Genomic DNA, 27282 nt, shown 5'->3' with positions numbered 1-27282 from the left:
CTCTAACCTTTTACATTTCATTTCCTTCCAACCTAAGCCTAGATACTTAGCTAGCTCCTACTTATTTCTTAAATTTTTACAGAAGTTAAAGCAAATCAAAAAGTATCAGAAATAGGTTAAGGAAAGAAAACAAACATAATGAAATCTCACCTGTATCTCGTATAAGAAGAATTTTGTCCTGATGGAACTGTAGGTTTGAAAGTGACTTGAGGAGAAATCTGGGCTGAGAGCAGAAATCCCAAGGCAAGAATAATGAGTGCTACAAAAGTACCTAAAAGGAAATAAGAAGTTTTGTATCAGAGTAGTTGACACTATTTTTTCAAAATAGAAGAGTTTTGATTAACCACATCTCTGTATAAAATACCTCGATTTATTGTCACTGAGCTCAAAAGAGCTTCCATTCTACTAAGAAATCATCAGGTTTGTGTCTACAATCATTGTGAGAAACAAGGAGAGCCAATTTCAAAGAAAGTCTGATTGCTAGCAAAGAGTATATTGGTAATAGTTTTTCTAAAAACACCCCTATCCCCCACCCCCACACCCCTGTCCCTGCCAAACAATACAATATAGTTAGAGTTGATAATCTCAAAATAAACTGAAGTAGCCAACATTACCAAGAGCCTAACATGTCAGAAAATATAAAAGCAACAGGTTTATATTGTGTTTCTTTCAGTGACGAGAGAATTGCTTTAATGTCATTCAATCATGTGAAACCTAAATTATAGAACTAAAAAGTAACAAATTATTTCTTTTTTTTAGGTATTCTTAGTCATTTAATAGAATTATCTTTTTTTTGTGTGTGTGTGTCCGGTCGTGGGGCCTGAACTCTGGGCCTGGGCGCTGTCCCTCAGCTCTTCAGCTCAAGGCTAGCGCTCTACCACTTGAGCGATAGCGCCACATCCGGCTTTTTTATTTTTTCTGCTTATGTGGGCTGAGGAATCGAACCCAGGGCCTCATGCACGCAAGGCAAGCGCTCTACCACTGAGCCATCTTCCCAGCCCTAGAATTATCTTTTTTAATATATATTTTTTATTGTAAAAATACTGTACAGAGGGGTTACAGTTACATGAGCAAGGAAACGAGTCCATTTCCTATGGAGCATTGTTACATCCTCCTTTATTTTTCCCTTACCATCCCTTTCCTGCCACCTCCCCAACTCCTCCCCCCTCTCCCCACAAAGTTGTAAAATTCGTTTTCCACATATTGTGTCCTGTATATCTCTTGTAAAAAAGTAACAAACTATTTCTAAAGCAGGTAAAAGAACAGTTATTAAAATAGAATAGCACTTTTCTTTAAGAAAACAGGCTTTAAGATACTAGAAATGACAAAACTCATATTCATTTGCCCTTCATGTTGATATTTGGGAGTGAATGCTTATTCTTAATAGATTCATGATTTGGCCTATTAGTTAAAAGGGTAAATTTTGGTAAGCATTGTGAGCATATCCAGTAATCCTAATACTAGGGAGGTAGAGGCAATAGGATTTGGAGTTTGAGATCAGCCTGGGCTTCTCTAAAAAATCCAAGGGGATAGTGTTTGGTGGTAGTACACTTACCTAGTATACATAAGATCCTGGGTTCAAGCCCCAGCACCACACACAAAATGGCATGTTTTTGAAAGCAAGATAGATACTCTATAGTAAGAAAATTTTCAAATTTCTCACCATTGTACAAGCCATAGAACAGTTAGTCTAAACTAATAGGAAAAAGGGAGAAATGGTTGCAACACTTGTACAATGGATCTAAAGGAGGCAGTGGATTTTAAAAATATGGAATTTAAGAAGGGCACTTATATGATAGTAACTGATCAAAGATGGTCAACAGTAATACCAAAGGCCGAGACAAACAAATCACCTTCAGGTGGGCTATTAGCTGATGTATCTGTTGGGATGAGTCAAATTCCCTACTGGGGAACTTCCAAAAGTAAAATCTGTCTTCTGCAGGGCTTAGTTCAAACACTCACTTTATAGAATTATTAAAATTCCAATGTTCTTATGCATTTGAAACATTTGTGTGTGTGTGTGTGTGGTGTATGCTTGTGCACATGTGTGCATGTTGGAACTAGGACCTTGTCCTTTTTACTTAAGGCTGGTGTTCTACCACTTAACTACAAGTCTAGTTTTAGGTTTTTGCTGGTTACTTGGAAATAAGAGTCTCAAGTACTTTCCTCCCCAGGCTGGCTTCATACCATAATCCTCAGATCTCACTCTCTTGCAAAGCTAGGAATCACTGGTGCCTGGATGAAACATTTTTCTATTACTGTGCAATGTAAAAAATTATTGTTAGAGCCAATTAGCCAGGCGTCCATCTTGAGGCCCCAGACCACCATGTTTTGATTATTAATACTCTTGCCTTACCCTCTTTCTATGACCAGATGAATTAATATGGCTGGCACCAGACCAAAAATTTATTCCATTAGGGCCTTGAGCCTGGCTTCCTCCTTACCTCTAGCTGTGATCCTCTGATGTTACTTATGACTCACCATTAGTTACTTCTGTACCAGCCCCAACCTGACAACTCCAGCATTCCTTCAGACCCACTATAGATACACAAGCATGTGAACAAGGAGTGAGTCTGTAGCACTAGCTGGAGAGTCTCTCTCCTCAGTTTTTCTCCCCAATAAACCTGTGCTGGTGTTGAACATTCTGTCTATGCTCTTGTCTCTTTTTGTACCTAACCAATTATAATTATCCTTAGAAGTAGCAGCAATAACAGCAGTTACAATAGTAGAAAAAAAGTGAAGGAAAGAGAGGCCTAAATGGAAGAATCAAAGTCTATCTTTTGCAAAACTGGGTTGTTACGGCCTTACATCAAAACTGCTTGCTTCCCTGTGTGGAATGCTAGATACTCTGTTGGCTTAAAATTCAAAATACCACTACAAATACTTTAAGACCTTACTATTCCCAAAACGCAATCAGGCCTAGAAATGAGAAACAGAAGGGAGATGGTAACTATGTATAAGAAATAAACTCTCTCTTCAAATAAAGGAAAATAAACCATGACTGTCAATGCTAATCGAAGAGTCTGAGTCCTTATTTATTTCCCCCAAATTACTTCTACAGGATATGGGAGCAGGTAAGTTTCGTTAGGAAGGAATGATAAGGCTCCTCTTTCCTAATACTTACTAAGTAATGTCTGTGATAAATGAACTTTTAAGATAGTAAGCCCTAGCACAGGGTAATGCCATGGCACAGTAGCCTATTTGGAAAGTTCTGTAATCTGTATCATGAACCTGTCTCTAAACAATCCAAACAACCTGCAAACTATGGGGCATGAATTATTATATAAAACTGTTACAATGTTAAGAGATCATCTTTCTGGCCATGTTAATTTTCATTTTTCATTTAACTACTTTGGTAGTGTGCGGTTTGAACTTATGGCCTCATATTTGCTCCATTTGAGCTGTCCCACCTAATGCAAGCCTACAGTGCTGCTTTTTGATGGTTATTTAAAGGGGTTAAGGTCTCACAGATCAGCCTCTCAAACAGTTGGAATTACAGGCACAAGCCAACAGTAACTGCCTCACATTTGTTTTTACTCTCTTCCACTTTGGATGGAAGAATTTTACTTTTTTTTTTTTTGGTCGGTCGTGGGGCTTGAACTCTGGGCCTGGACACTGTCCCTCAGCTCTTCAGCTCAAGGCGAGTGCTCTACCACTTGAGCTACAGCGCCACTTCCGGTTTTCTGGTGGTTTATTGGAGATAGGAGTCTCACGGTCTCTCCTGCCCGGGCTGGCTTTGAACCGCGATCCTCAGATCTCAGCCTCCTGAGTAGCTAGGATTACAGGCGTGAGCCATCAGCGCCCGGCTGGATGGAAGAATTTTAAAAGCTAGCATTATACCTTTTTCTTTATTGGCACTTTTCTTGATGGAATTAGACAGAATGTGTGGAGTATAACCTGTTTAACTCAGAATCTGCAGAGATGTCAACTTCAGGAGAGTGTGATGCCTGGACAGGTACAAATCCCCTTAGGACAAAATACTATCCTGGAAAAGCAAAAGTTTGCCTTATGAAGTAAGTTTTAAAATGATCACCTGGTCCTTTCTTCTACATGCATGTGCAAAGCAGGAGCTTACTTAACTTTCTTTTCCTTCCATTTAACAAGCTACAGATGTTTTATGAATCACTTGTTAATATTCAAAATTTGTTATGGCTTTTGCCAATGACTAATTACTTTCACCTAGATGTAAGTATCATAGAGGACTGGTTCAATGAAATAATTTTCTTCAGTTATAGCACTGTTCAGTTTGGACACTTTTTTTTTTTTTTTTTTGGTCATGGGTCTTGAACTCTGGGCCTGGGTGCTGTCCCTGAGCTCTTCAGCTCAAGGCTAGTGCTCTACCACTTGAGCCACAGTCCCTCTTCCAGTTTTCTGGTGGTTAAGACTCTCACGGATGTTCCTCTTTGGGCTGACTTTGAACCGTGACCCTCATATCTCCACCTCCTCAGTAGTTAGGATTATAGGCATGAGCCACTAACGACTGGCGGATACATTTTTTTTTTTTTAATTTCAGGAGAAGGTTCTCTTTTAAGCAAGCACACTGATAGGATTTAAAAAATACCCAATAAAGGTATTCTCTCCAGCGAGTGAGATGTGCTGGATAAATATAATTCTTAAAAATGGCTAGTGTATTAAATTACATTAAGTATCTAATACAGGGCTTAGATAATTGGAAAATACTCAGAAAAAAATTATTCCTCTCCTCCAGCTCTTACAGTCAAGAAACACAGGAAGTCAGAAATTAAAATACTTGTGTTCCAGATTTCATCCTCAGAGATTTTTTTTTTTTTTGGGTCTGGTTGTGGGGCCTGAACTCTGGGCCTGGGCGCTGTCCCTCAGCTCTTCAGCTCAAGGCTAGTGCTCTACCACTTGAGCACAGAGCCAATTCCGGCTTTTTTCATTTTGCTTATTTGGTGCTAAGGAATCGAACCCAGGGCCTCAGGCATGCAAGGCAAGCACTCTACCACTGAGCTACCTTCCCAGCCCCTCCTCAGAGATTTTTTAAAAGATTATTTTTCTTATTTTTAAGTAGTTATACAAAGTTGTTGTAAGTTAACATGTTAGTTTCTGAGTAAAATGCAACTTGAGCAATGTCATCCCTTCACATCCTTCACAACCCTACCCATCTCATCAATTTTCCTAGTTTCATAAGATATACATTGAGTATTATGACTTCATTCCTCCCCTGCTTTCATTCAAAGGAGTTATAGCATTTGAATCCTCCCCTGCATATACCATACTTCAGTTAATATGTTTGTATACAGGTACCAGCATATGTTTATATAATATATGTATATTTATATTTATAAGTTAGATTAAACTTTCACATAGGAGAGAAAATGAGTCCTTTTCTCTCTGGGCCTGACTTAACGTAATTTTTTTAAGCCCACCCATTCCTTTGCAAATAATATCATTATTTCTAAAGGATGAGTAAAATACTATTGTCACTTAGTAGACCTCAGACAGAATCCACAAATCCACATTTTAACATAAGTAGCCTTGAAAATTCTGAGCAAAAACATGAGTATTATTTTAAAATTATTCCACTAACAAAATACATCATGGAAAAAGACACAGGTATTTCTGTCTGGCTTTGTAAGATTTATGAATATTACAGCTATAAACTATAAACTTCTTACTATTTAAAGAATAAGATTGGGCTATTAAACTTGTAAACTTGTGCTCATAAGCCAGGCGCCGGTGGCTCACGCCTACAATCTTAGCTACTCAGGAGGCTGAGATCTGAGGATCGCGGTTCAAAGCCAGCCTAGGCAGAAAAGTCCGTGAAACTCTTATCTTGAATAAACCACTAGAAAACTGGAAGTGGAGTTGTGGCTCAAGTGGTAGAGTGCTAGCCTTGAGCTGAAGAGCTGAGGGACAGCGCCCAGGCCCAGAGTTCAAGCCCCACAATTGACCCCCCCCCAAAAAAAAAGTTTACTTGTTCAGGCTTAAAAATATTATTTGCAGTATTTGTTTGCTCCCCTCCCCCAATACTGAGTTTGAACTAACTTGCTAGACAGGTGAGCACCTGTCTACTACAGATGAGCTATACCTTCAGCTTTTTTTTTCCCAATGGTCATTTTGTTTTGTCCCCTGATAGCTGGGATGAAATGCATTGGCCACAATGACCATCTTTCCTCTGATGACATGGATTCTTGAAAGTGTTTCTAGTCCTAGAACTACAATCCTCTTGATCTCCTACATAGCTAGGAAAACAGGCAAGAACCATTATGCCAAACCATTGGCTGAAAAGGGGTACCTGAACTTTACTGCATGGATTGGCCTTGAAGCACACTCATCTAAATCTGAACTTCTGAAGTGGCTAGGATTACAGGCATGAGTCACTGGCGCCTGACTTTGCAACAATTTTTAAAGGATAAAATTATTTTGATGTAAGACCCTTCATAAGTAATCATAGATGAAATATTCTAAAGTACACTAGTTTAAAATTTTTTACATAGAACAGTATTAAAATAATACTATTCGAAAATCAAATATAAGCCAAGCAACTGGTGGCTTGGCCTGCAATCCTAGCTACTCCAGAGGCTGATTTACATAGAGGATCAAGGTTCAAAACCATCCCCCTCAAAAAAGTCCATGAGACTCCTATCTTAAAAATAACCAGCCAAAAGCCAAGCTGAAGGCTTCTTTCATGGGGTCAAGCACCAACCATGAGAAAAGCAAGTGTAGTGAGTACAAGGTCCTGAGTTCAAACCCAAATACTGCATGACCATGCATAAAAAATCAATATATATGTGTATATACATATATTATTTACATATATTTATATGTGTATAATATACGTTATATATTTATACATTATCTTATTTATATATCCATAGTTTACATATGTAATATTTATACTTATACACATGCAGAGATGAGTTAAACAATACAATCATTAAAGAATACACTGAATCAACTGGTATTGAAGTATGGAAGACCCATATATTCTGAGGGTCACATTGGAGTGACAGGAACATACTAAACAAGGCTATTTAGCCCTAGGTCTTATTCAGACGGTATTGCTTCCATTGGTCACTGTTTTCTGAAAGACTTGTATATATAATTACAACTGAGACCTGAAGAAACGCACTTCTTGCATCTACATGTACAGATAAAAGAGGAAAGTTTTTGACAAGAAACCAAGCTTTCCACCTCCAAAATGACCATATCTACTTTATCAGTTCAACTGCTATATCACACCATGAAATCTGATGCTCTCTTGATGGAAGATCCCATGAGAGGGATCACTTCAAAATATTTCTAGTTGGCGGAGCTGAGGTGGTAGTGGGTGTGACTAAAGAAAAAAAAGGTAGGGGGAAAAAGTGACTGCTTATGAGAAGAAGCCCGGGAAGACTGCTGGCGTTTTCCTATAAAGTATTGTCATACTACTTCCTTTTCATGGTCAGTGTAGATGTCCTCTTGGGACAGAAGAGCTACATGGAAGTGAAACAAAACCTCACAAGAGTGCTGGTGCATTCCTATGATAGAGGCTGAATTCAATGTGGTTAACACAGGAAGTCAAGTCCTGCCAACAGAAATGCTGCAGCAGCTAGAATGTTTTGAGTTCTTTACAATCTGTGCTGTGCAGTATTTAAATGTTAGACATAAATGCGTTAAATCCTTATCACAAGTCTATAAAATATGAACGATAATTAATCCCTGCACAGATGGGGAAATAGGACTTTGCCTCTAGTTACAACAATTCAAACCCAAACAGTGTGGATCTTTGTGAAGAATGCCTCAGAAATTCTGCAGGACTGATAAGAAAGCAACGATCTTTCTGTACTACAACAGATGAAGGCAGAGGCTGCTTTTAAAAAAAAAAAAAAAGGAAAGTCTAAACAGCACTTTCTCCAAATCTCAAAAGTCAAACCTCAAACTTCAGCACTTCAGTTCTATTTAAAATCAGACCCTCTGAGGAAGCAATATGCTAGGATCAAAAAAAAAAAATGTCCATTCCAAAAAAAATCTGAAAGCAGCTGTTATCTCTGAGCTATTGACCTCAGAGGTCAGCCAACCCACAGAATTATGGCTGCCATTCTCCTTTTGTTTACCATCCTAATGAAAGAGCCCAATTCAATGGTAGATGGCTCTGATTATGAGCAATATACTTTTTATATTGTAAAAATGTATGTTGTTGCAGTGGATGCTGTCTGTTGGACTGAAATACCTATTAGGCTTCTTGAGCCTTTTCTGCAGGCTAAACACTTTTGCTTTCTGTAGCTGGTTTAGAAATGCCTAGTCTTCACAGCTTTATGCAGCCCTTAACATTCATCCCTTTCCCTTGACCTTTCCTCCAAGCCCTGGTTATGGCAACTTCCTTAGCCTTTGATCCTTCTTCCTTTGCCTCCACATGCTAATTCTTCAATGTGCTCCTACTAGCAGCTGCAGAGGCTTCCACTGCTTAGGAGAGAGCAGATGGTTGGAGCATCTCTCTAATTCCTTTGTAGGAGGGGTATCTCTTCCTGAACTAAGGATGAAATTTCTCATCAAAATCTGGGACAAGTAAGCCAGATGCTGGTGCTCATGGCTATAATCCTAGGTACTCAGGAGATTGAGATCCAGACAATCAAGATTTGAAGCAACCCTGGCAGAAAAGTCTGTGAGACTCCATATCCACTTAGCCAGCAAAATGATGGGTTGGAGTCATGCTTCAAGTAGTAGAAAACCAGCAAAGCAAACAAGCCCAACAAGCACCAAGCAGGTCCTGAGCTCAAACACTGCTATCAGCCAATTTGGAGCAAATGCCACCCATAGTTTGTTTTAGGTTTAATTTGACTAACATAAAATTTAGTTAATACTGCCCTAGAAAATGTCACTTAATGGAAACTATTTTTACAAATAATAATATATATTATTTGTGTATAATAAAATAGTACTATTAGATTACAGTTAATTACCAAGTAGGAATGTGCTTCTACATTTGAAAAAAACCAGAAAATTGTATTAGGCTGTTACATGAAGAGAATGCAAAGATGGGTCCATCTTGTCAATGGTGGGGCCCATCTAGCCTGAAGGCCCAAGAAATCACTTGGTACATGATAGGACAGACATATATGACTATGGTTAGCTGTTACTTCCTGTACTAATAAATTTGTTGGCCTGTGAATGTTGTTAGACATATCCAAATGGCCCTTGTCAGAAAAAGGTTCCCCAACCAAGCTAGAGAAATAACAAATAAAATGGGAAGAATTTAAACACAAAAGGCTACATGTCAGTAAGAAAGATTCTGCGTTATTTAGCTATCTTAGAAAAGACACTTAACCAATCAGATCACCTCACTCTACTATTGAGGGCCAGTTTCAAACCCAAAGACTCCTAAAAATAATACGTTTTTATCAAAGTTTTGCATCAGTTTGAGTAATTTGGGAGTGGAGTCCATGGGATTCTTTAAATACAATATTATGTCATCTGCAAAGAGGGAGAGTTTTACTTCATCTTTCCCTATTTGGATCCCCTTTATGTGCTGGGCGCTGGTGGCTCATGCCTGTAATCCTAGCTACTCAGGAGGCTGAGATCTGAGGATCATGGTTCAAAGCCAGCCTGGGCAGGAAAGTCCATAAGACTCTTATCTCCAATAAACCACTCAAAAACTGGAAGAGGTGCTGTGGCTCAAGAGGTAGAGCATTTGCCTTGAGCTGAAGAGCTCAGGGACAGTGCCCAAGCCCAGTGTTCAAGCCCCTCGACCGACAAAAAAAAAAAAAAAAGAAATTGAATGTTTCTAGCAGCCCACTGTTCAGTTTTGAAAAAACTCCCTGAATTCCTTTCCATACTATTCTAAACATAAAATATCACATAGTAAGTAGTTCATGAAGTTTTTCAAACCAAGATAGAACCAAAAAATTATTCTTTTTACTTTTGTGTCTTTGAGACATGCTCCAAATAATAGAAAAAAAATAGATCCAAGTTATTCTTGTAATTCATTTCTACTCATAAACTAGTTTCTAGGAACATATAGATATGACTAAAAGTTCTTAGTATATACATTTAAGTGGGTATTGTTTTGTCTGTTACTCTAATTGTATATTGTTTAGCTAAGAAGTTATCTTCAATATGATTCTCAGTGTTGGCCTTGTTGTCATTCAAACTGAATTCTGCACCTTGGCACTTACCAGTTAAACTACCAAAGGTAAGCTTTCTGCGACCCACTTTCTCAACGAGCCAGACTCCTACCAGTGTGAAAATGAAATTGGTGAAAGCTGTAACTGAAGCCAACCATATTGCGAGTCTGTTATCTTCCACACCAGACATCTGTAGGATGGTGGCGTTGTAATACCTGCAAGGCAAAGAATGCAGTGGTTGTTATCCATATGTATCAAAGGGACAAAAAGATAAGAGCCCCTTAAACATACAAATCATGGCTAATAATGGCCTACCAAACAAACTGTTTAAAGGAAAATACAGAAATACTAGTCAAATATATTTACTTTCTACTTTTTTTCTTAATCATCAGAAATTCATTCATTTTATTTTGTATTATCTTCCAATAGTTGTACAAAGGGTTTTCAATTCAACATGTTAATTTATTAGCATTGATTAATGTCACTCCTTCCATCATTCTACCTCCATCTCTCCCAACCCTACCTATCCCTTCAAGTTACCTGGCTCCACTTTTTTTAGAGGGGGGGGTCCGGTCGTGGGGCCTGAACTCTGAGCCTGGGTGTTGTCCCTCAGCTCTTCAGCTCAAGGCTACGCTCTACCACTTGAGCCACAGCACCACTTCCGGCTTTTTTCTTTTTGCTTATGTGGTGCTGAGGAATCGAATCAGGGCCTCATGCATGCAAGGCAAGCGCTCTACCACTGAGCCACCTTCCCAGCCCCCTGGCTCCATTTTCACATACGTACTTTGAATATTTTAATTGTATTTGCCCACTGTCTATTTCTATGCCCTCCACTTCCTCCCTCTGACAACATATATTCCAGCTTTCTGGTTTTTTTTTTTTTTTTTTTTTTTGGTCCAGTCGTGGGGCCTGAACTCTGGGCCTGGGTGCTGTCCCTCAGCTCTTCAGCTCAAGGCTAGCGCTCTACCTCTTGAGCTACAGCGCCACTTGTAGCTTTTTTTCTTTTTGCTTTTGTGGTGCTGAGGACTCAAACCCAGGGCCTCAGGCATGCAAGGCAAGCGCTCTACCACTGAGCCACCTTCCCAGCCCTATTCCAGCTTTCTGGGATTCATTTTGTTAAACCGTTATTCAAATCAATGATACCACTGGAATCCTCCCTCCAATATTTTTTAGTCACTTTGTTCAAGTATACATATTTCTTTATATATTTATAATTTAGACCTAACTTCTATGTATGAGAGACAATATGTCTCTATGATACCACTGGAATCCTCCCTCCAATATTTTTTAGTCACTTTGTTCAAGTATACATATTTCTTTATATATTTATAATTTAGACCTAACTTCTATGTATGAGAGACAATATGTCTCTCTGAGTCCACAAGGTCTCCAAACAATCCAACTTATAAACTCAATAAATGGGCAAAAGAGCTAAAGTCTTCTCAGAGGAATTAAAAATGACCAGTAAATACATGAAGAAATTTTCAACATCCCTGGACAGAAAGAAAATGCAAATCAAAACAACATTGACATTCCATCTAACTCCAGTGAGAATGGCCATCACCAAGAATACAAACCACAAGTACGGGAGGTATGGAGTCGGGGGGGAGGTGCCGGGAGGAACCCTATTTCACTGTTGGTGCGACTAAGTGCCCCACTATAGAAAGCAGTTTGGGGATTCCTTAAAAAAACAACCCTAAAAATTCTTTAAAAACAAAACATTCCTCAAACAAAACTCTCTGAGCTATTAATGTCACTCCTGGACATTTATTCAGAAGATTACAAATTAGGATACAGTAAAGACACTTACATACCCATGTTCACTGTTGTACTATTCATCATAGCCAAGTTGTGGAAATAGCTAGATGCCCCATAATTGATAAGAACAAGATAATGGTGTCTGTGTGCATGTATGTACACATATAGGAATTTTATTCATCCATCAGCAATAAAACATATGTCATTTGCAGAAGAGACAGAGAGAACTGGAAAGAATTGTTTGTACTGTGTATAATACAAAAAGATGCCCAAATAAAGAGGATTGAGGACTGGAACCTTGCAATGCAAAACATATCTCACCTCTGGAGACAGAGACAGTTGGTATTTTTCACTAAAGCCATCAAGTCCCAAGTCTGTGGTATGAATAAGAAGTCATCATACACTGTGAACTAATTACCTTGGAAGAATAAAATAACTAACTGAAACTATTATAAAACTCAATACAATGGTGGAAATGGAACAAATGAATAATCTCTTTAGAGTTGCACGCCAGCCAGTTGCATCTACCTATACTCCTAGACATTCAGGAGCCTGAGATTTAATGATCTCAGTTCAAATCCAGCTCAGGCAGAAAAGTCCAAAAGACTCAATCTCTAATTAATTTGCAAAAAAAAAGTTGGGCTGGATAATGGCTCACATGGTAAGAGTGCCAGCTGACCAAGAGTAAGGCCTTGATTTCAAATCCCAGTAGAAAACCAAACAAAAACTCTCCAGAGAAGAGTCAGGATGTAGATCGCATAGTATAAGCACATGGGAAACAGACATTTGTACATAAGAATGGTTTTTACTCATCCAACACATGCTGCAGAACCAGGTTCCACATTTTGTGCTAAATAGATTCACTGGAGACTTGATCTTAAAGACCCTAAGGCCCGTTTGCTGATATACAGTGTAAGAATTCCTGGCACAGGTAGGGATACACATAACACTTCTACTCTGATGGATATATTAGTATCTATGTTAGCTCATTGCTTTAAAGTTGACCTGAAAGAAAGCAAAACACTCCAAATGATTCATGATGTAAGATGATAGTAACCAAACCTTTAAGGTTTGGCTTGGCCTAGAGTTCTATCCATTCTAAAGCTGGGTATTTCCACAGTTAAAAATCTACAGTTTTCCCAGATATTTATCAATACTTTCATGACAGTTGTAAAACAAAATCTATTTTCAGTATGCTTATGTCTCATTGATTAATCAATGACTTGTTTACTACGTTTTAAGTTCATAATGGATATCATGTAAAATATTAATATCATGGATCCATTCATCTTGATAAAAAAAAGTGCTCCTTTATCTTAAAACAGTAAACTAAATTTATAAATTACTAAGCAGCATGAAGAATGTATTTGACAGACTAAATATCACACCGTCTGTTTTGGGATTTTTTTTTCTGACTGTATTGGGGTTTGAATGCAGGGTACTTTTGGTATCTAACACGTAAGCTATGCCCCATCTCTATTTCAATTATTTTTCAGATAGGATCTCAATTTTTTGCTTTGCTCTGGCCTCAAAATTTATTCTCCTATTTATGCCTCCCCTACCCAAGTTGGGATGACAGGCATCTATTACCATGTTCAGCTTGTTGACTGAAAAGCATTTCACTAACTTTTTGCCTGGGCAGGCTGTCAACCAGATCTTTTTCATCTTTGCTTCCTGAGTAGCCTGAATTAAAGATGGGAACCACTACACTTGGCTAAGAATGAACTCTGATAACAATTGAAAAGAGAGAAATTCTCAGTGTAGTTACTGTAGTGTACTCCTGTCCCAATAAAATTGTAAAATTTTGTAGTCAGAATATAAATTGATGATAAAAATTACGATAACAATCCATCCCATCTTAATTTTGCTTTACAATTTTCAAGTTCTGCTTATATTTTCATAAATATCTATCTAGAAAAGTCAAGCTTACATGTAAACAGTAAATAACATAAATATATACTCGAAAAAGGCAAAATAGAAACCTTGAGAAAAAAATTCAAATATTTAAAGACAAAAAAGACTCAATACTTGCCATGTTACTAAATTTCAGAGTCTTCTCAATGTTTTACCTACAGGACCAGATATATTGCACAGAAGAAAAAAAGAATCATGAAACCAGGTACCAGTAGCTCATGTGTACATTCCTAGCTACTCAGGTGACTGAGATCTGAGGACCAAGGTTCAAAGCTAGTTCAGACAGAAGTGTCTGTGAAACTCTTTTATCCAATTAACCAGCAAAAATCCCATATTGAGCTGTGGTTCAGGTGACAAAGCCCCTAAAATAGTCAAGTGAGAATGTGAGGCTCTGAGGAAAGCCCCAGCACTAGTGTCCATGCACACACATGCACATGCACACCCACACCCCTATAGAAAAACTCAGGTAATTTTATATTTCTAAGTTGTGATACAAGAAAATCATGAATTTCTAAGTGTGAGATAGACAAGATGAAGGTAATTGTATCAAACTAAGTTGTTTGCATTTTATTCAAATAAAAAATTATGCAAGTATGAAATGTTATTTTTCCCTTCCCCTCCACAAATTATACCAACTTCAAATACAGTGAAAGCAGGGGTTATACCATGGGGGTATAACAAAGAAATAATCTTATAAGTATGTTAGAAACAATTACCTGAAAGAAAAAAAAATTGAAAACAAATCGTTTAGAGTTACAGGTGGATCCATTGCAACAATGAGATATACAAGTTGTTATGTGGAAAAACGAACTTTACAACTTTGGGGGGGCGCTGGGGAGGATAGGAAGGGATGGAAAGGGGAAACAAAGGAGGAGGCTACAATGCTTGATAAGAATGTACTCATTATCTTGCCCATGTAATTGTAACCCCTCTGTACAGTATTTTCACAATAAAAAAAAGATATGTTATTGTATGAGCACAAATGTTTTCAAGGCAGAGTATAGTCAAACACTATCTTGAGATAGGAAATGTGAATTCTAAAGACATGTCTTTGGTGAGTTATATTACATTTATTGAGTGCCTGCTATATAAGAAGCCACGAGGTATTAGGGGCTCATAAATGTTATTAGATGCTGCTGCCTTTGAGAGATTCACAGTTAACTATTAAGAGAATGAAATGGAAATGAATCACTTTAGTATCGCATACTAAGACATACAAGTTACTGTATGCTAATTAGATTTGATATTTGACATGGAAGGCTACTTGATTATAGTTTATGTTGAGTCCTGAAAACCCACATGGGGTTAGCAGGAGCTAGGACAATCTGGAATAGTGGCAGAGGTGGATGATGTAACACAGACAAAGCATAAAAATCCGAAATAGCATGCTGGGCTCAGAAAACCCATACATTTCACTTTGGCTGAACAGAAGGTACATACGAAAGCAGAAGTGGGAGGCTGTATATGACAAACCTACAGCCAGCATTATACTTAATGGTGAAAAACTGAAGCCATTTCCTCTTAACTCAGGAACAAGACAAGGATGTCCACTCTCTCCACTTCTCTTCAATCTAGTATTAGAATGTCTAGCTACAGCAATAAGACAAGATGCAGACATAAAGAGGGTCCAAATAGGGAAAGAAGAAATAAAACTCTCCCTCTTTGCAGACGACATGATCTTGTATTTAAAGAATCCCATAGACACCACTCCCAAATTACTCAAGCTGATTCAAACCTTTGGCAAAGTAGCAGGGTATAAAATTAACCCCCCAAAATCAATGGCTTTTCTGTATGCCAACAATGAGAAAAGTGTGGCTGAAATTAGGAAAGCAACTCCATTTGTAATAGCCCCACAAAAAAATAAAATACCTAGGGATCAACTTAACCAAAGAAGTGAAGGACCTCTATGATGAAAACTTTAAAATCTTGAAAAAGGAAATCAACACAGAAGTTAAAAAGTGGCAAAACCTCCCATGCTCCTGGATTGGAAAGATTAACATCGTGAAAATGGCAATACTTCCCAAGGCTATCTACAAATTCAACGCGATACCTATCAAAATTCCACCCTCATTCTTCAAGGAAATAGAAGAGGCAATCCAAAAATTCATATGGAACAATAAAAGACCCCGAATAGCAAAAACGTTCCTCAACGGAAAGAACACTGCTGGAGGAATATCAATACCAAATTTCAAACTCTACTATAAAGCCATAGTAATCAAAACAGCTTGGTATTGGCATAAGAACAGACCTCAGGACCAATGGAATAGAATTGAAAACCCAGAAATGAACCTACAGACCTATAGCCATCTAATCTTCGATAAGGGAGCTAAAACAATAGAATGGAAGAAAGACAGCCTCTTCAGTAAATGGTGCTGGCAAAATTGGTTAACTACTTGTAGAAAACTAAAGCTAGATCCTTATATATCACCCTGCACCAGAATCAACTCCAAATGGATCAAAGACCTCGAAGTCAAAGCAGACACTCTGAAAACATTACAGGATGGAATAGGAGAAACCCTAGGTCTCCTTGGCTCAGGCGGAAATTTTCTGAATAGAGACCCGGAAACACAACAAATCAAAGAAAGGTTGGACAAATGGGATTGCATGAAGTTGCAGAGCTTCTGCATGGCAAAGGACATAACTAGCAAGATCAATAGAAAGCCCACGGACTGGGAGAAGAACTTCACTAGCCATACAACAGACAAGGGTCTCATATCTAAAATATACTTGGAACTCAAAAAATTAAACCCCCCAACAACAAATCCCCAAAGAAACATCTGCCCAATAAATAAATGGGCTAAAGACTTAAAGAGAAACTTCTCTGAAGAAGAAAGAAGGATGGCCAAAAAACACATGAAGAAATGCTCAACATCCCTAGCCATAAAAGAAATGCAAATCAAAACAACATTGAGATACCACCTCACCCCTGTGAGAACGGCAAAAACCAAGACCTCTAACAACAACAGATGCTGGAGGGATGTGGACAGACGGGAACCTTACTTCATTGTTGGTGGGAATGTAAATTTGTTCAACCACTTTGGTAAGCAGTATGGAGGTTCCTCAAAAGACTTCACATAGAGCTCCCCTATGACCCAGCAATCCCACTTTTGGGCATTTACCCAAACGTTTACAAACAAGATCACTCCAAAGCTACCAGCACAACTATGTTTATTGCAGCACTATTTACCATAGCTAAGATATGGAACCAACCCCGATGCCCCTCAGTAGATGAATGGATCAAGAAAATGTGGTATATATACACAATGGAATTCTATGCCTCCATCAGAAAGAATGACATTGCCCCATTTCTTAGGAAAGGGAAAAACTTGGAAAAAATTATATTAAGTGAAGTAAGCCAGGCCCAAAGAAACATAGGTCCCATGGTTTCCCTTATTTGCAATATCTAGTATATGTCTGAGTCAAGCAGAAAAGGTCAGATAATGTGATGTTAGGAAAATGAACCCTTAGATATGTATTTTAACGTTTTTTTTTCTTTCATGCATGTTTCTAACGCATTTATAAGATTATTTCTTTGTTGCTTTGTATGTCCCTCCCCCACCGTATAACCCCTGCTTTCACTATATTTGATGTCCGTATAACTCGTGGAGGAGATGGGGAAAAACAAGTAGTTTAAGGATACAGGTGGATCTGTTGCCAACAATGAGAAGTACAAATTGTCAGGTCGAAAACGAGCTTTACAAAGTAGGTGGGGGGGGGGGGGGGCGGGAGGATTGGGTGGGGGAGGGGGGAGCTGGAAAGGGATGTGAAGGGTAAACAAAGGAGGAGGCTGCAATGCTTGGTAAGAAATGTATGCATTATCCTGCCCATGTAAGTGTAACCCCTCTGTACAATCTGTTCACAAATAAAATTTAAAAATTTAAAAAAAAGAAAAAAGAAAACAGAAGTGGGACCTGGGGCTGGAGCCCCAGATGTTGTAAACTTCGGCTTCATTTTGTCAGAGAAAGAGTCATGAAATGAATTTTGGAGTCTAGTAACATGAAGAAATCTGTCCTAGAAAGAAGATGGCTATGATGACAAAGCTGAGTTGCTACATTCAAGGAAAACTGTACCAATACCAAATGTCTATCCAAGCCATTTCCATAGCAATAGGACAGCTGTGGATTATCTGTGCATGGACAGTGAGCAAGAGTTGAAATTCACTGATGGGTTGGCAAGAGTTGTCACCCTCAATGAATCTTTTCCTGAGTGGTCTGAGTTTCAGGTTCATTTTGATTTCTCTGACATTGAGAACAGTATTCATCTTTTACTGCTACCATAACAAATCACCACAAGCTTAGTGATCTTAAATAATCAGATTTAGCTGAGTAATACCAGTTAGGAGACAGGAGAATCATCATTGGAGAGCACTGTTTCAAAACCAAAAGTGCTGAGAGCATGACACGAATGATAAGGTAGTTCCTAGTATGCATGAAGCCCTGGGTTAAAATGCCAGTACTGCAAAACAAAGTAAAACAAAACAAAACAAAAACAGCAACAACAATAACAAAAAGCCAATCAAACAAACAAAATACCCAGAGGCGGCTGTAGGGCCACGTTCCTTTTCTGAAACTCAGCTGTTACAGTTTTCCTACACTCCCAGGCTCCTGGCCCCTCATTTTTGTGCCTTCCTTCTGATCTCTCCCTTTGCCCCCCTTTTTCTTCTATGTTTAAAGACCACTCACTCTGAGTAATCAGCAGATGTGATTCAGTCTGTAACCTTAATTTTCCTTTGCCCAGGAATAGGGTATTCACAACTTCTACACATTAGGATGTATGTCTTCTTTGGGAGGGCAATTATTCTGCTATCACAATAAAGGTTCCAGGAAGCAGTAAAATAAGCAAAAGGTCAAGAAGAAGATGAGTAATGAAAGATAAGGCATCCACTTGAAGGGTAAACCATTCCAGGAAAATTCATGGAATAACAGTATTTTCTTTCATAGGGCAAGGGAGGACTTATCAAATTTAGAATACTTCACAGACCTGATTTTTGAAAACTCAGATCCTGGAGTAGAATAGACTTACATTATAGTTCAATATGGGTAAATTCCAATGTTTTTGTAAATTTTATCAGCCTACTTTTAGGGGATGAGGTGGGCTTAAATTGAGGACCTCACGCTCTTGCTTAGCTTTTTCAATGAAGGGGTAGTCCTATACCACTTAAGCCATGCCTCTACTTCTGGATTTTTGCTGTTCATTGGAGATAAAATTTGTTTGCTGTCTGGCTCTGAATTGTGCTCCTAAGATCTCAGCCTCTTGAGGAGCTAGAATAACAGGCATAAGCCATTAACAACCAGCTCAGTCAATTTTTTCATGTATTTACAACCTTCTAACCCTTTAATATAATTTTCAAGAGTTAAGAAAAGCCTAAGAAAGCCTTCTTTATATAGAACAACATGAACAACAAAAAGGCTTTCTTTCCCTGTTAGCTTCAAAGCAGAAATGCATTCTCTCTTCAAGGTCATTTCACAATCAATGTTCTTTAATGATTCTCTGGGCAATTATGGTCATCTGTCCTCTGAGCAAAGTTGAAAGCCCCAGGACCAGTATATTCTCATGGGAAACCCATAGGTCTGTGCAGAGACTGGAGAACAGAGAAAGTTGGGGTCATAGTTGAACATGCACTGCTTTCTTTGAAATGGTGGAGCACGTAGCTCCCAGCCCTGAATATAAAATCTCAAACAAAACAGTTCTAAAATCATGTGCACTTTGGAATGCGAATCTGCCCTAATGATCACTTTTGAAAAAGTAATGAAAGAATATACACATGCACTCTAGATGCTTAGGGAATATATCCATTAAATTCATGCTTTGAACACTTTCCTGGAAATTTATTTTAAAAATTCTCTCTCTCTCTCTCTCTCTCTCTCTCTCTCTCTCTCTCTCTCTCTCTCTCTTTTATCTTGAGGTCACAACTAGTCTTTTTTACTACTGCCAAAATTATGGAGGCAACAAGTAGACTTGCTATAACACATACTAAAGACTGGTGAGACAGACAGAAGATGGTGATGATTATGGAAAACATTAGCAGGAGAAAGGGTATTCAAATAAAGTCATAATACTCAATGTACATATATGATAGTAGCACCAGATAACCTGAGGGGATGAGTAGGTTGATGACATTGATCAAGGTGACATTGATCAAGGCACACTGTACTGAACTGAAACACTGGCATGAATTAAAACACTGGCTTGAACTGAAACCCCTTTTTAAAACTACTTAAATATATATATTTTTTTATTTTATTTTATTTTTTTTATTTTATTCTTTTTTTTTTTTTGTCCGGTCGTGGGGCCTGAACTCTGGGCCTGGACGCTGTCCCTCAGCTCTTCAGCTCAAGGCTAGCGCTCTACCACTTGAGCCATAGTGCCACTTTCCGGCTTTTTTCTTTTTGCTTATGTGGTGCTGAGGAATAGAACCCAGGGCCTCGAGCATGCAAGGCAAGCGCTCTACCACTGAGCCACCTTCCCAGCCCCTAAATATATATTTTTTAAGAGAGAAAACATTAGCTGCATAATCATTCCAAGTTAGCTCTAAATTTCCTGCCAACGGGAAGCAGAAGATGATATCTTTAACTGTCTTAAAAAAGAAAAGACAATGAGAACTTATAGGCATAGGCAGAAGCTTTTTGAAAAGAGTCCTAGAGGTACAGCAGAGAGACTTGACAAATGAGATTACAAATGAGTTATCAAAGGACAACCCCTCCCCACCCCCAGCCACACACAGGCCACACATAAAAGTTAACCACTTACAAAGACAAAAATGATTGCATGAAAAGTCAGTGTCTTCAACAAACAAAACTGGTTTAGCTTCTCTCAGAAAGGAACAAATAAAATGTTTATGCTAGGAACCCCTTTCCCTGTAGCAAGAAATAACAGTTGTTTTTTGGAAGGCTGATGACATCTTGAAATTTTGTAAGAATTTTATGTATACAGCTACATACTCACCATAGATCCTAATTTGAAGTATTTTTTTTTTCTGATAGCAAATCAGAAACTATTTTTGTTAATGTATTCTGTGCTGAAGCTTGTTTTTGACTGCATACTATTCCTTTATAAAGGCAAAGAACTTCATGAAACTTTGTATCCAGGCTTCTGTCATGGAGGAGGAGGGGAAAAGAAGGAAGGCTTTCTATAAGAAGTGGGAAAGGCCAGAGAAGGTCTGAATCAGTGCTGATTTAGTGTTAGGCCATGAGCCTGGAGACTATAGAAACAGGTTTTGAACCCAGTCACCACAGTCCTTACACATCTGCATTTCCAATCTCTCTGTTTCAATTTCTTTGTTGCATCTACCATGTCCTCCTTTTGCCCTTCTGTATTCATTCCCTACCTTAGATGGTGCTTGTCTCAATCCCCCCATCCCCAGTCAATATACCACTCTCTTGAAGACAAATGTACCCTTTGAGCTCTTCGGCCATTTATGGGAGCCTCCCTTAAGAAGAGGTTTGTCCTATCTGGCTGTGGCCCCAGTTGGCTATGGTTCCACCTGCCTGCCCTTACCGCCATTAGCCTCTCCTCACCATTCTGCACATACCAGATGAGAACCTGATGCACAACACAGGTTCAAGTGTTCCAGTCAGAAAGAGTAAACAATGCTGAAATGCCCATCTAATACTTAGATGCTTCATAGAGAACCCTCTCCAAAATACCTCTTTCAAAATCACAAGGGAGACTCAAGTTGAACAAATCTTGCTACTTTAAAATGTCACTTCCTCTGTCAGAGAAAAACAAAAAGCAAAGGCTAAGAATGTTACTCCTTGGTAGAGCACTTGCCTAGCCTGGTCAAAGCCATGGGTCTTATCCCCAACACAAGAAAACAAAACAAAAGGAAACTCTCACATACCCCTTGCAGAGGAACCTGGGGATGGGAAAAAAAAATTGTGGTCCTAGTTGGTGGCTGACACCTGTAATCCTAGCTACTCAGGAGGCTGATCTGAGGATCATGGTTCAAAGCTACTCTGGGGAGAAAAATGTGTGAGACCCTTATCTCCAAATAATCAGAAGGGGAAAAAAAACCCCTGGAAATGGAGCTGTGGCTCAAGTGGTAGAATGCCAGCTTTGAATGAAAAAGCAAATTAAGAGCTCTTCAGCCCTCAGTTCAGGATCCTATAGCAGCACAAAATAACAACAGCAACAACCCTGGTCCTTTGATCCTACAGCAAGTTATTGGTTGAGGAATCCTAAAAGCATAAATTGTTCATTCTCCTACAAAGCGACATGTATTTTTCTTTCCTTGGTCATTTTAAATTTTATTTGCCAATTTCACATTTTACTTAGAGCCTGGCCCCAATTAGCAGTGCAATATACATACAAAAGAGAAGTCAGTAATGACAGCTTTAGGATGTCAAGTGCAGTAAGCTAGGTGTTAGGCTCAGAGTCTTGCATGCAGAGTTGAGTAAGTCTCTTTGTTTCCCCTTAGAACCTAAGAAAAAGGGTCAGCACATTCACATGGAACAAGTAATAATAAAGTAACCGGTGAGCAGCAACAGCTCTTATAATTCTAGCTACTCAGGAGGCTGAGATCTGAGGATCATGTTTCAAAACCAGTCCAGGCAAGAAATTCTGTAAGACTCTTATCTCCAATCAACCATTGAAACACTGGAAGTGAAGCTCTGGCTCCAATGGTAGAGTGCTTTGAATGAAAAAGCTCTGAGTTCAAGCCCTAGAGTGGCACAAAAAAATAAACAAGCCTCAGGCCGTATGAGAAACACTTCAACACTGCCCTAAGGGCAATGTAAAAAAACCTGAATTATGCTGGGCACTAGTGGCTTACATTCTCATGCTAGCTACTCAGGAGGATGAGACTTAAGGATCAAGTTTTGAAGCCAGCCCCCACAGAAAAAGTCCAGGAGACTCTGATTTCCAATTAACCAGCAACACACACACACACACACACACACAGACACACAGACACACACACACACACACACACACACACACACACACACACACACACACACACACACACACACACACACACACACACACACAGAAGTAGAGCTGTGGCTCAAGTGGTACACCACCAGCCTTGAGCAAAATTCTCAAGGACAGTACCCAGGCTTTGAGTTCAATCCCCAGGACTGACTGACACACAAATACACTGAATAATAAACATTTAAAAAAATATACACCAAGTCTCAGAAAAAAAAATCACTAGTGAGATTTAAGTTATTTCTCCCCACTTTCCCTCAAAAGCCACATCCAGAAAACTAAAAGTGGACCCTAGCCTGTCACCCCTATACTAACATCAACTCAAAATGGATTAAAGACCTTAACATAAACCTGAAATTCTGAAACTACTGCAGGACAGAGTAGGAGAGACACTTGAACTTATACGCACAGGCAGAAACTTCCTGAACAGAATCCCAGGGTCACAACAAATTGGAGAGTCTCGACAAATGGGACAACCTTAAAATAAAAAGTTGCTGCACAGCTAAAGACACAGCAACCAAACTAGAAAGACAATCAACTAATTGGGAAAAAATATTTACCAGCAATGTATCAGACAAGGACTTAATATCCAGTATAACCAGGGAACTCAAGAAACTAATCGCTCCCAAACCTAACAAACCAATTACTAAATGGGCAAGGGAACTAAAGACAGACTTCTCAGAAGAAGAGATAAAAATGGCAAAGAAACACAGGAGGAAATGTTCATCATCCCTGGCTGTAAAGGAAATGCAAATAAAAACAACCCCAAGATACCACCTTACCCCAGTCAGAATGGCTCTAAATTCAGCCAATGACAAGTGCTGGAGGGGATGTGGAGAGAGAAACCCTATTGCCCTGCTGGTGGGAATGTACACTAATACAACCACTTTGGAAAGCAGTCTGGAGGGTCCTCAGAAAGCTAAATAGAGCTTCTTTGTGACCCAGCCATACCACTTCTAGGCATCTATCCTGAACAACAGGAACCAGGATACAAGGACACATGCACCTCCATGTTCATTGCAGCACTGTTGACAATAGCCAAGATATGGAAACAACCTATATGCCCCATTACTGATGAGTGGATACAAAAATTGTGGTGCCAATGTACAATGGAATATTATGCAGCCATTAGAAAGGACAAAATAATAGCATTTGCAGAAAAATGGATGAAACTAGAACAAAGTAAACAGGACTCAAGAAACAAAGAACAGCCACTTATTTTGTTGTAGCATTGCTAAATGACTCCATGTTCTTGACCATATCTATATCTATATCTATATGCATATGCAAAAGAAGGAAGCCAGGAGGAGGATGCAGTGGGAAACAGAATACCATACAACAAAGGGGCCTATCAGGTGCAGTGGACATAGAAAAAATAGAACTAAGCAACCCAAAGACAGCGATGGGAAGGGAAGAATGAGAGGGAAAGAGGGAACAGCTTACAAGAAGCAAAAGGAAAGATGTAAACATCATCTGATGTATTGTCAAAGCTCACAGAATTCACAAATTTTATGGACCATGATAAAGACAATTTGCCTTGTAGAGGTTAAAATGTGTTTGTGACTTTAACTAAGTAACACTATTCCACAAAACTGTGAAATATGTGAAATTTATGTAAATTTCAATTTAAAATAAAGAAAAGTGAGAGATGGGGTGGGTTAGGAGTGATGGGTGACAATGCTGTCAGACACCTTGTATTCATATACTGTTCTGTAGAATGGGAACTTCATTGTACAACTACTTAAAGATTATTATAATAATAAAATGTTTAAAAAAGAAAAGTCCATGACACTCTGATTTCCAATTAACCAGCAAAACACACACACACACACACACACACACACACACACACACACACTCCACACCTACACACAAAGCCAGAAGTAGAGCTGTGGCTCAAGTGTTACAGGACCAGCCTTGAGCAAAATTCTCAAGGACAGTACCCAGGCATTGACTTCAATCCCCAGGACTGACTGACACACAAACACACTGAATAATAATAAATATTTTAAAAAGTATCCACCAAGTCTCTCAGGAAAAAAAAAATCACTATGAGATTTAAGTTCCACCTCCCCACTTTCCCTCAAAAGTGCTTTCTAATAATACTGGCAAGATTCCAAATGGCTTCCATCTACCAAGAACTTGCCAATTGCCCCTCCCCTGCTCAGCAACCAGGGTGAGGAAAAAAATCAAAATCAATGCCCTGGGAACCTTAATCCCTTAGTTTTAAAAGTAAATTGCAAACACTCATCCTTGGGATGGATCCATTTATCCACTAGAGTAGCTCATAAATGAATTTAGGAACATAGCACGGCTTTCTATAGATAATTTAGTCACCAGTTAGAAAGCATGAGGAGGAAAAATAAAGGTTTTTTTAAGATATAAAAACAAGAGATCCGTGGGTACACTTTGGACCAGGGTGAAAGGAAACACAAACAGCAGAGAGAGGGAGAGAGGGGTGGAGAGAAAGAGAGAGGGAGGGAGCGGTGGGAGACAGAGAGAATTCCCTCTAAAAGAGAAATAGGAAATGACCACAGAAGGAGAGTGGGCTGGGAAGGAGGCTCAGTGGTAGAGTGCTATCCTTGAGCTGAAGAGCCGAGCCACAGAGCCCAGTCCCAGAGTTCAGGTCCCATGACCGGACACCCTCCCCCCCCAAAAAAGAAGGAACGGAGATTAAAATAAGCGGACTTAAAAAAAAAAAAAAAGAGTTCTGAATTGGAAGTGGAGCTGCGGCTCATAATGGTAGTGCATAGCCTTGAGGGGGGAAAAAAACACGCAAGCCCTGAGTTCAAGACCCACGACCTAACAAAAATCATAAGAGTTCAAGTTCAGAATGACTTCAGTGAAAATTGCTTTCTGTTGAGCGCTGGCTGGGTCCTGGGTAAGGGACCCCACAAGTAGAGGGATCGCACAGATGGTCGCCGCGTCCGTGGAAAGGACCTTCAAGCTCAAGACGCTGCATCGGGTTCAGGCTGGATCAAGGATCCAACGGGTCATCTGGAAGTTCGCAGCCCAGGATTCCATTTTCGCCACCCTGGGTAAACCTGGAGAGACGGCTTTAGAGATCCCACCAAGAGGTGGGCTCCGGAGGCCCGCGAAGTGGTCGGGGATCCGTTCACCGGGACGCTGGGGTCCCGCCCCCCCCAAAACAAAATTAAAATTAGAAAACAAAAACGCCTCACCGATGCCGAATCCCACCACCAGTCGCCCGGCGAGCAGCGTCTCCTTGTTGGCGGCGGCAGCCAGCACGGCCGAGCCGGCGGTGAAGAGGGCACTGGCCAGGAGGATGGCGGCGCGGCGGCCGCAGACCCCGTTGAGGGCCCCGCCGGCCAGCGCCGCGACGGCGGCCGCCCCCACCGTGCTGGACACCAGCAGCTCCTGCCACAGCGCGTCCAGGCTGAGCTGCCGCTTGAGCAGCAGCATGGCCCCGGACACCACGCCGGTGTCGTAGCCGAAGAGAAAGCCTCCCAGGGCGGAGAAGGCGGCCGCCACGTACACGAACGCGGGGGTCTCGTCCTGCTGGAACTGCCTGCGCGCCGCGCGCTCCAGGTCCCCGCCGCTGCCGGCCCCGCCGCCGCCGCCGCTCCCGCCGCTCCCGCCGCCCGCGCTCTGCAAGCTCGCCGTGGACTCGGCCGCCAGGAGGCTCCGCTCCCCGGCCCCGCTCGCCGCGTCCGGCTCCGGCTGCTTCCTGCGCCGCTCGCCCATCAGGCTGCTCAGGCTCCGCAGCGTGTACTCCACATTGTCGCTCGCCTTGCGGGACATAGGGCGGGAAAGGGGACCCGGGTGGCCCGGAGCGGTGAAAGGGAAGACGGACTCTGAGGACCGGACGGCCCCGAGCGGGCGGGAAGAGCCGCCGCCGCCGCTGCTTCCGCTGCTGCCGCTGCTGCCTTCAACCTCTCAGTCCGCTCTGCGACGGCCACGGCCGCTGTCCGAGGCGACAAAGTTGCTGCGCCTCGTCGCGGGCCGCCCCGCCGCGCGCCGCCGCTGCCGCCCGAGCTCACCTCACGCCTCCCTCGCTTGCCGAGCTGGCGCTGCAGAGCGACCGAGGGGGCGGGGCCGGGGTCACGTGCACCCAGGCAGGGGCGGAGCCTCCAGGATCCTCGCCTCTTGTGGGAGGGGCAGAGCTCCCTCCCCGCCCCCTCAGTGCGTGAGGAAAGAGGGAGGTCCCGCCTCCTCTGTGGGCGTGGCCTTGGAGTCATCTCATCAAGCTCCACCCACCTCACGAAGAAAAGCTGCTGCTGAGTGAGCGAGGGTTCTGAACACGGGACTGGATTTAGCATGGTTTACCGGCTGCATCTGGGGAAGCAGGGGGCAGAGGAAGGTAAAAAGGAGGATGTTGCTAGGTAATCGAATCCAGATACACTGATCACTACTTTGCAGGGATTGGAAGAGGATGGGGGAGCCCCTAAGACAAACTGACTTGACTTCTAAGTCAGGCCTAGGAGAAAAATAAATTATCCTGGATGACGCTTAGCAAGCAACCTTCCTTTTATAGTATGGCCACGTTAGCCAGTGTGTGCTATTTCCCTGGTATCCGGTGAGGTTTTTTTCTGGAGTGATTCAGGACGGTGTTGGTTGGTTTCTATAACCAGATTCCGCTCCCACTGCCAGTCTG

General features: G+C 40.7%; 1 protein-coding gene across 1 annotated transcript; it reads right to left on the bottom strand.

Moving 5' to 3' along the window:
- Window positions 1-193: 193 nt before the first annotated feature.
- On the bottom strand, window positions 194-26662 carry LOC138839263 (proton myo-inositol cotransporter-like). Its single transcript, XM_070038844.1, has 3 exons — window positions 25850-26662; window positions 10119-10282; window positions 194-271 (listed from the first exon to the last, which is right to left on the bottom strand). The coding sequence occupies exons 1-2, from the start codon at window positions 26427-26429 to the stop codon at window positions 10176-10178; spliced, it is 687 nt and encodes a 228-aa protein (XP_069894945.1). The 5' UTR covers window positions 26430-26662; the 3' UTR covers window positions 194-271; window positions 10119-10175.
- Window positions 26663-27282: the final 620 nt, after the last annotated feature.

Source organism: Dipodomys merriami, unplaced genomic scaffold (assembly GCF_024711535.1).
Source record: "Dipodomys merriami isolate MVZ:Mamm:240054 unplaced genomic scaffold, mDipMer1.0.p SCAF_10, whole genome shotgun sequence".
NCBI classification, from domain to species: domain Eukaryota; kingdom Metazoa; phylum Chordata; class Mammalia; order Rodentia; family Heteromyidae; genus Dipodomys; species Dipodomys merriami.
This window is presented reverse-complemented; position numbering and strand designations above follow the sequence as displayed.